We start from the raw sequence: 10,965 nt of genomic DNA on the forward strand, positions 1-10,965 counted from the left end.
GGGCTCTGTTGAATAGTAGCATTTATATTTTCTTATACATGAAAGTTCAAGGTTATGTATGCACAATAATTAAAGAGAGCTAGAACTGGTGATCGAAGGTCGTATCTTCCAGCTCAGCGTGATGGGGGCACACTAATGATCAATATAAATACAAATGTTAAAGCCCGTTTTGTTCAAGTTCAACCAAAAACTCTTTCATTCACCAAAAAATATAAATGGAAGAAACCCAGATAGTTGTACATGTCCAAGCCTCTCCTCTTCCAGAAGCCTCTCCTCTATCAGAAGCCCCAATAGTTGTAGATCTCAAAGCCTCTCTGCAACGTGAACTCAACACATTATGGGGCAATGAGAACGAGGTGGAGAACTTCACCATATTTCGCACACCACATAACATTTCCCAAAGCAAGAAGAATCTCTTTGAGCCCTCTGTCATCTCCATCGGCCCATTCCATCGTGGTCAAAAGCACCTCCGAACCTTGCAGGAACAAAAAAGGCGGTTCTTGCGGGATTTCTTATCCCGTGAGGACCACATAAGTTTGGATCTCTGTATATCAGAGATGAAGTTGCTAGAAACGAGAACACGGAGGTGTTATAGTGACACGTTTGATGATCTTGATAGCAATGCATTTGTCAAGATGATGCTGCTCGACGGATGCTTTGTGCTCGAGTTCTTTTTAAAATTGTACGATGGAAATTTGGATTCTATTGTTGAGGTTAGCTGGAATTCTTATTTCGTATATCGTGATTTGGTACTTCTAGAGAACCAAATTCCTTTCTTTATAGTTGACAAGTTGCATGAGCTGCTTGGTTTTAATTATCAAGTATATAGAATGCGTTTTGTTAAATACATTGCTTGGAGCTTTTTGCGCAAAACAAACTACTTCGTGTCCACAGACAAATACGATCCAGATGAAATTCCAGACCCTCCAGCTGAAATTCATCATTTGGTCCATCTCTGTTACCACTATTTAGTGCCCAAGCCAGAGAAACCAGTTGTATTGAGTTCCAAATCATTTAATCTTACCAGAATGTTGAGCGCCAATAGAATTATCAAAGGATTGTTTCATCGGTTTTGTTCAATGGTGCTCAGAGGAAGATCTCCTCATTCGACTTCTCAAAGCTTGTCAGAGGCATTGCCGAATTCTACCGAGAATATATCCTCGATTATGATCCCTTCTGCCACTGAGCTCAAACAAAAGGGCGTGAAATTCACACCAAAGAGTAACCCGAAACATATAATCGACATATCATTTGAATATGGTGTCTTAAAAATCCCTAGATTAAAAATTACCGATGACACTAAGCCTATTTTCGCAAACCTTATAGCATTTGAACATTCCACATATGGAATAGAGGATTCACCCTTTACAGTCTTTGTAGCATTTTTGGATAATCTAGTGAACACACCAAATGATGTGACAATATTACAAGAGTGCAGAATCATTCAGAACTTGCTAGGCAGTGAAGAGGAGTTGGCTCATTTCATCAACCAGGTCACCGAAGGTAGTTTTTGGGGGACAGATCCCTATTTGGCGGAATTATACACGGAAGTGAATAGATACAGTGAATCAAGCTGGAACAGGCAGCGAGCAAAATTGGTTCGTGATTACTTTAGCAGTCCGTGGACAGCAATTTCTCTCATCGCTGCTTTGATACTTCTAGTTCTTACATGTGTACAATCTTTCTATGCAGTTTATGCCTACAAATTTCCCCCGAGCTCATGATGCTTTAACTTTCACAGTACTATTCGGGGCTTCTAAATTGAACAAGAGAAAAGTGGCATTACCATGTATGTTAGGAAGGAATTGTTTATTTAATTGTTTTTTCTTTCCTTGTTTGTCATTCCTTTTAGTGTTCTATCTTGTCTGTCTTTTGTTTTTTATTATTTGCTACGAAGTTTAATTCAAAAGCACCTTGTAACTCTGCACTATATATATCTCTGGTTTCCTTTCCTTTGTGTATTTTATTATTCATTTTGAAGGTTATTGGGCATGTATTGTCTTTTTTGAGAAACTTGGCTTTTGATTTTATTGAAATTGAAATGAAGTACATGAGTCAATACAAATGCTACAGGGAATTGGACAATACAAAGTTTGCAGACCTATACATAGATCTATTTATTTTCAACGTTGCATTGTACTCTAGACTTACCCATTCTATGTCATCTCCCCTGTTCAATTTAACTCTAACACCATCTGTGCCACAATTTCGCCTCTTGAAACACTCTTACCGCAAGCATTCTGGTGGAATCTCAGTTCTAAAACTGAGATATTAAAAGAAAAACACTTATCATAGATGCATCTTTATGGTCATTTTAGTTTTTGAATAATTTTAACATATCTAATTTTAATTTACATTTATTATATCTACATCCTTTGCAGTTTTTATTTTAAGGGCACAAATTTGTTTTTTTATGATTTATTGTACCAAATTGAGCATCAATCTTTAATAACAGAAACTGTTTCTCATCGACAAATCTGTACAATTAGTACATGATTAATTATCCCTCCTGTGTAAATTTCAAGGATAATTTGCTAGTATACCCATACACATTAAATTCTATAATAGCCAACTAGTATCATGCCCGTACTTTATGAAAGGGACATATTATCAAATCAGGCATTGAGTCCCATAGAAGTATCTTAATTTAGATCTAAACTATGATTACCTTTAATTTATAACGAAAATTAGCCATATGTTATGTCTCATTATCAATTGTTTCAATCGGGACAATGGCCTAGGGTTGTTCGAAAAGTAAGATGCTACCGCCACAATATGGGCTTAAACCGTACCTAACTTCAAATAAGGCCCGGTTTGGTCAATGGGCCTTAGTAAAGAAATAGTGAGCCTTTTCAGCTGTAAACTATCTCACACCTTTGTGATTCTTTTATTTTAAATGAAATTTGGTTTTATTTTCCTTATGAGTAATAGTTGTTTTGCTGGTGTCGGATGGGGAGTTCTGCGCACAAATTTATTAGATTGGCTGAATTTCTTGGGCTTCACACGGGCTTGTAGACTACTGGACCAAAATCCTAAATGAATTTTGCTCTAGCAAGTCACAGTTATCTTTAGCCCTTTAACACACCAGACATGTTCGATTAAATGCGCCACTACTTTCATCCGTCATCCAGATAATAAACCTCCAGTAGTGGAGTGGAACTTGGGATGTTCATAAGCTATTTGATCAAAATGTTTTTGGTGAGCTTAATTTTAAACGACAGATTCAAACTGTTAAAACTGATTTACTTCACAAATAATGTATTAAAGCTCAAATTTATATATATTGAAATTAATTTAGTATAATAACAAAAAAAACAAAAAAAACCATTTAAAAATTAACTTATAAATCTATTTTTATTTATCGCTTCATTTTATACTAAATTAATTCAAAAATTTATAAATTTGCCATGTGACCACATTACGAATCAAACAAGGAGGAGAGGCATTTATATACTGGGACCTCTTCAATTCATAGTCAAGTTAAGAATCTGCTCCGCTTCTCCGTTCCGTTTACGGATTATAAAATTTATCCGTATTTGAATTCAGATATATTCTTTGTATTTAATAAATATCCGAATATGGATCCGGACAATTATGTGCTTCGTTTATCAATGTCTCCCCTACTCTCTACGGTGCACAGTGGCATTTTGTTTGTGCTGCATATTAAGGTCCTCAAATTTATATATTTTTAAATTAATTTTGTACAAAGTCAAGAGATAAAGAACATTTTGAAATTAACATATAAATCTATTATTTTTTTCCGCTTGACTTTATGCTAAACTAATTTGAAAATTTATAAATTTGACATGTAAACACATTAATTGTGAAGCAAATCTTTTTCAAAGGGTTTGAGTTTTCCATATGGAGTTACTTCCATATAATTTGAAGTTGAGAAAAAGCTCACAAAAATATTGGTGAGATTAAGAACACCCTAATTCTACCGAACCGAATCTGCTGTTTTACTAGCAGAATCTTGCTCTCTATCTCTCTCCTCTGTTTGAGGAGATATAGGAGAAAGAAGAGTAGGACCCTGCTTTTCTTAAATTCATATCCAATTCAGTACCGGATGGCAGAATTTATAAATTCATACCTTTATTTACCTTGCACGAATCTCAAAACGCACCTACTATATATCTACAATAGATACTAAATTCTAATCGCTCGGCTGAGATTGTTCCATGTTTATTTATAATTTAATGCGGTACCGAGAAAGATACAGACTTACTTTTCTATGAGAAAAACAGCAGATCCGGTTCCCTATTTCTCCCCATATTATTCCTATCCGGTTCTGTAGTTCTCCCCATAAACATATACGGAGAGCAACCCAACACCAATAATTGTTCCTTTGCAATTAATAATGATGAACTACCCTCCTCTCCTATTGAGTGTTGACTCTTTTAAGTCATCTCGATACTAATTAAGTTTAGTACAGACATATGCTGTCAACCAGCAGTCTTATAATTAATTGAGGAACCGTCCCTATCATTAATTGGCCTAAGGGCCTTGTAACAAAAAAACAAAAAAGGATAAATGTTATAACTTGATAAAAATGCACATGCAATGTATTGGCTGACAAGGACAAATATGACATGTAGGCTCATCTATTATTAATTGATTGCAATAACATATTAGTAGAAGATAGATCATATATGTTAACTGTATCCAGAAATCGTAGTATATATATTTCATTTTTAGAGCATGAGAAGTCCAATGTTAGATATACTTGTATATTTTATTGATATCATTTTCTGATGAATTAGTTTTGAAATGCAAAAATACAATGAAATCAAAATTTGCATATAAACTCGCATTATTTTCCTGGTTGCAGTACATCATTTGTATTCGGCGCAGATAATGCTAATACTTAATTTGTATTTGCCTTTCAATGAGAAGATGCATATACAGATGCATATAGTAAATGAATGTCAAAACCTAATATGTCTTAAATGGATACTAAAACGGAGTGGATAATCTACAAATACAGATACGAAACAAATAATTGTTGGATAATTTAATCAGACGAATAATCCACTTATATAATATAATACAAGTATTATAATCAAAACATTTTTTTTTAGTAATGCAAAAAACAAAAAAAATCCCACTATAGGAATCAAAGAATAAGGAGAGGCATTTATTTACAGGGACCTCCTCTTCAATTCAACTTAAAGTGAAGAAATTGCCCCGCTTCTCCGTTCCATTTACGGATTATAAAATTTATCCGTATTTGATTTCAGATATGTTCTTTGTATTATATTTAATAAATATCTGAATATAGATCCAGAGAATTATGTGCTTCGTCAATCTGAAGCGGATTTGAACGAATATAGATCCAGAAAATTATGTTGAGGAAAAAAGGTCGGCTTCCTAGAGGACCAATATGTCTCTCTTACTCTCTACGATCGATGCACAGTGGCTTGACTTATACTAAACTCCTCAAATTTATATACTTTATGAAGTCAGAACGTTTTAAAATTAACTTATAAATTTTTTTTTTTTACTGCTTGACTTATACTAAACTAATTCGGAAATTTATAAATTTGACATGTAAACACATTAATTGTGAAGTAAATACGCTTCAAAGGGTTTGAGTTTGCCATTTGAAGTTACTTCGATATAATTTGAAGTTGAGAAAAAGCTCACCAAAATATTGGTGAGATTAAGAACACCCTAGTTCTATGGACCAAATCTGATGTTTTTCTTAAATAAAAGCAGGTTCTTGCTCTTTATCTCTCTCCTCTCTCTTCTTTTTTTGATGAGAGATAGGACAAAGAATAGTAGGACCTATTTTTCTCAATTTCATATCCAATTTGGTACGGATGGTAGAATTTCTAAATCTATACCATAGAAAGAAATATCGGTATCAGGTTCGGGATCAGTCCTAGCCGATATCGATCTGGGATCAATGTATCGGTCAGTATTGGCCGATTCGGATCGGAAAATCAGACTTTTTGACCAGAAACTTGTTTTACACTAAAAAAATAGGAAAAAATGATAAAAAATAATTTGTCAATAATTTATGTTTAGATAAATGATTACAATCAAATAATCCACTAATACAATATAATACAAGCATTAAAACTATAAACACACTCTTTCACTGCTAGAAACTATGTCGTGTTGGCTGGATCACTTCATCGTCGTCCTGTATTATGATAAAAATGGAGATATTGTTGTTCGGAACCAAAAAAAGAAGACATTGTAGACCCAAATGAATGATTGTTAACATCTTGTCACACCCCCCATCCGGAGGTGCGACAATTCAGCTGCATCTATTTACCATTTAATTTACGTAACATAAGCCATGAATCTTTTTATGCATTGCCAATAGCATCCATTATTTTTTTCCACATTCCAATTTATTTAACAAGAAAATACCTGACATTTTATAGTGGATGATGCTAGAGAAATCCTCTATGCACCATGTCAGATAAAATAACCCAAATCACATATTACTAGGTGGCCCTTCTGTCAAATATAACCCGAAAGCACTATTTATCTTCGTATAATAAACCTGTAACCCATAAGGGGAAATGAGTGAGAAATAATAAATTATTTCTCAGTGATGATTGCCACTCAGATTATTGGATTCGAAGGAAATCCATATTCAGAATGAAATCACCGCACGAAAAACAAACAGTTCATTATATAATGACGAATGCAAATGCTCAATAACAGCATCCAATTGAACAACAAAAATTAGATAAATAAATCAGAAATCTAAGAATCTTATCAGAATAGATGGTTTGGGTCAAAGTCTTTTAAACCATAAAGTCTGGTAATGTTTGGAACCTAGTCTTTACAACCACTAAGTCTGGTAATATTTTATTTCTTAACTTTACAATTTCAAATCTGATAACACTGACAGATACCATAACATGTATCTGTCGTGTTAGGCTTATACTGTTATAACTATCATTACAATTGGTTAACGGAAACAATACGAAATCAATATCACAATACTGTCATTATCGAAAAGAAAATCATTGATAAGACAGTTACCATAGTTCATTAGTCTCACAGTCACAATTCACAATTTATTCAATATCCCCTACCCAACCGGTACTGGGTTCAGTTGGGGCCATTCACCATATGCGCATAAGGATCCTGGAGTAAAGTCTAGTAGCTAGTTAGACTTTACGATATATTAATCATTTTTCTCCACTATATGGAGGTTCAAGGATTATAGTATTTCATATTCAATTAATTCAGTCACTGTGGTCTCAATCAATTATTTACAATAAGAATCAACCAATCGATAAACCATATCAACATGACAGTCAACAGACTTACTTGTAATTCAATTTCAATTTTATTGGGCTATGCATATGATGCAACAGTTCAATCAATGCAGTTAATAAAATATTCAAAATGCATAGCGAGTTACGATTTAATTCCTAATCATGAATCTCAGACTAATCCAATAACCTCGCACCTGATATAGTAGAGCAAATGGAGGCGATCAATCATTGCATATTAATTATTCTTGATAGTCCATTCAAGTCTTGCTTCACATTATCAATTCCTATAACAAAATAATAGTTACTTTACTATTATTTACAAAATTATCATTATAAAATAATTTACATATAACAGTAATTAACTCATATGCATTTTTATTCATTATTGGTCAATGCCATCATTTGTTATTTATTTCATTGTTCCTTATTCATTAAATCAACTACTTTATATTTTTAGTTTATTATTTCCTTAATCATTCTCATTTAAGTTCTATTAGGATTTCAGTCCAACAGTCCTCTGAGTTCAATAAACAAGGTTCAAGTTCAAATCCAATCAATAATTAAAGTCCAAAATCCCAAACCTGACCAATCTAAATATTCAAGCCCAAATTTAGAATTGCAATTCACATTCCACATTTAAATCCCATCTAATATAAACATATAAATTTGCACCAAGGCCCTGCTGACATGTTTTGTTTACCAACCCCTATTAATTTTCTAAATTCAACCTTCTACTTTATATTTCTTTTACAAACCAACCCTTGTAACATAGAACAGTGTACCAGTATTCAAAAGAGATTGGTACCAACGCCCACAATACTTAGCATTTACTCATCAACCCAGAAAACCTAAGAGAGATATCAAACCGAAAAGAAGAAAATAACCATACACTGGTACAGACCGAGTTTACCGACAGGTATGGTTCAGTGTTGAACCATAAATAAAAAGTCCAAGTATTATTAAGTCCCCATGCAACCTTGGTACAGAAGCAAGCAAATCATCATCCCAAATTTCGATTTTCAAATTCAATTAAAGAACATAAGGGTAAAAGAGGCCTCAGATAAATCTATCCATATACTTTATAAACCAAGTTGTCAATTAACTCATCACAAGATTTAGCTTTGTATACTTTCAACATGTTTAATCAATTTCCAGCTTTTAAGCAATCCTTTCTAATTGAAGTCACATCAAGATACCACCTACGTGCTTAATTTCTCAAAGATTATATAAACATAATCCTAATCAAGTGACAAAGGAAATTACAATCAAGAGAAAAGGAGGTTACCAATATATATGTTAAATTCAAAGTGACAGAGGAAATCCTAATCAAGTGCTTAATTTCTTCCTTTAATTCAAATTCTAATACCAGCCATAGTTAACATTGTATATTATTCACTTAAGTCCATCTGACATGATCAACTTACAAACAACAAGAATTTTGCAATTTTACCTTTTATGTATTCTTTTTCTTGTAAACAAGTCCCTTGAACGATCATAATAACATACAAGCAACTACAACCAAGTTGGTACCGAATAGTACCAGTATTTGATGGGTCAGAGGTAGTCAATACCGACTCGGTATTGTATCACAAAGGTAACCGGTAGCAGAATAAGCTAACCATGTCTAACGGGTTAAACCCGCTAAGAAAGGTAAAGGAAGAAAGAAAGATAACAAAATAAGCCTTTCAATTCAGTTCAATAGTTAAAATATATGGCACTTGAGTGCTCAATTTCTCAAAGCATATCAAAATCCTAAATAGGATTTGAGAAACAAGCCACAGAAAGAGAAATACCACTAAGTTGGATGCTATGAGACTGAGAGGAAAAAGAGAACACCCGGCCCATCCAATGATTCAATTGCAAAAGAATAACCAGAGAGAATAAAACCTTCTGCTTTTCTTTTCTTTTGCGCAAGAAAAAGAGGAGACTAGAAGGGTTTAGATGGTGCAAGAAATCAGATAGAAGGAATGAGATAGGTTGGTGTTTCCCCAGTAGATGCCGCGTGGCTTTGATTATTTGGTCATTCCTCTTTTCATTTTTCTTTATTTTAAGCTTGTATTTATATAAATTTAACCTTCAACTCTCCCATTATTGTAAATCAGTACAAAAGTAATTAAAAGAACACATTATATATATATAGATTACAAGCATCAATCCTATGTATATTATATCTCATGCAATTTCAATTTCTAATTTTCAAATATTCCCTTCAAAATATTTTAGACATTTGAATTAACAACTAACAATTATATCAGTCAAACATAATTTTAAATTACCAATTTGATAATAAATCACATTCAAGTAACTTATACATCATTATTAATCAGTTTAGAAAAATGATATCTATTCTTTAAATATTACTTACTCACCAAAAATACATTCAGACAGTTCGTATATTATTTTCAGTTATCAACTTCATTATATATATTTTGCATAATGTTACACATCTTCATATCCATATGCATATATAGTTGATACACTATTTAGCCAATCACGGGTTCATAGTTGATACTCTATTTAATCAATGAATGTGACGAGTTTTTAGCATGTTCATAGTTTATACTCTATTTAATCAATCACGGGTTCAAGTTTTCAGATGAATAATGACCAGAATCGAACCAGAATGGCAGAAATTGGATGACAAACACAAAATCCGCGAGTATCGAACCAGTATCAGATCGGTCCCGGCCGATACCGATACGTCCCGGCCGATACCGATACGTATCGGCCGATCCGGATTGGTATTGGCCGATATTTCCTTCTATGATCTATACCATTATTTAACTTGTACGAATCTCAAAACAGATCCACTATATCTACAATAGGCACTAAATTACAATCGCTCGGCTGAGATCGTTCCATGAGAAAAACAGAAGATCCGGTTCCCTAGTTCTCTCCATAAACCTGTACGGAGAACATGTCCCTTTGCATGAACCCTCCTCTCCTATTGAGTATTGACTCCTTAAGTCATCTTGATACAAATTAAGTCTAGTACAGACATATGCTGTCAACCAGCAGTCTTATAATAAATTGAGGAACCGTCCCTATCATTAATTGGCCTGAGGGCCTTGTAACAAAAAAAGGGCAAATTAATGTTGTAACTTAATTAAAACGCACATGCGTATTGGCTGACAAGGACAAATATTCATGGGCCCATCCATTATTTATTAATTGCAATAACATATTAGTAGAAGATAGATCATATATATGTTAACTATATTATCCAGATATCATAATATCTATATGTTTCATTTTGACAGCAAAATAAGTCTAATGATAAATATACTTCTAGGTTTTATTGATATCTTTTTGTGATGAATTAGTTTTGAAACACAAAAATACACATTTTTTTATTGGTTGCAGTAAATCATTTGTATTTGGAGCATAAAATGCTAATACTAAATTCGTATTCGCCTTCTAATGAGCATATACAAATGAAAATGTAGATGGTAAATGAATGTCAATATCTAAAATCAAATACGCATCTCCTTATACTTTGATTCCCATTGTGGAATTTTTTTTTTTTAGTTTTTTTGCTTTTTTTTTTGTATTACTAAAACTATGTTTCGATTATAATACTTGTATTATATAGCATAAGTGGAGTATTAGAGTGGAGTATTTGTATGACTCAATTATTCGACAATTATTCATTTCGTCTATGTATTTGAATTTGTGTTTGTCGATTACAAACTTAGATAAAAAAAAAATCAGTGCCACTTTACAG

The 10,965-nt window shown here is 33.1% G+C and overlaps 1 protein-coding gene across 1 annotated transcript; it reads left to right on the forward strand.

Moving 5' to 3' along the window:
• Positions 1-210: 210 nt before the first annotated feature.
• LOC144556576 (UPF0481 protein At3g47200-like) lies at positions 211-1,934 on the forward strand. Its single transcript, XM_078304963.1, has one exon. It carries the CDS (start codon positions 216-218, stop codon positions 1,722-1,724), a length of 1,509 nt encoding a protein of 502 aa, XP_078161089.1. The 5' UTR covers positions 211-215; the 3' UTR covers positions 1,725-1,934.
• Positions 1,935-10,965: the final 9,031 nt, after the last annotated feature.

This window comes from Carex rostrata, chromosome 7 (assembly GCF_964058835.1).
Source record: "Carex rostrata chromosome 7, lpCarRost1.2, whole genome shotgun sequence".
Taxonomy (NCBI): Eukaryota; Viridiplantae; Streptophyta; class Magnoliopsida; order Poales; family Cyperaceae; genus Carex; species Carex rostrata.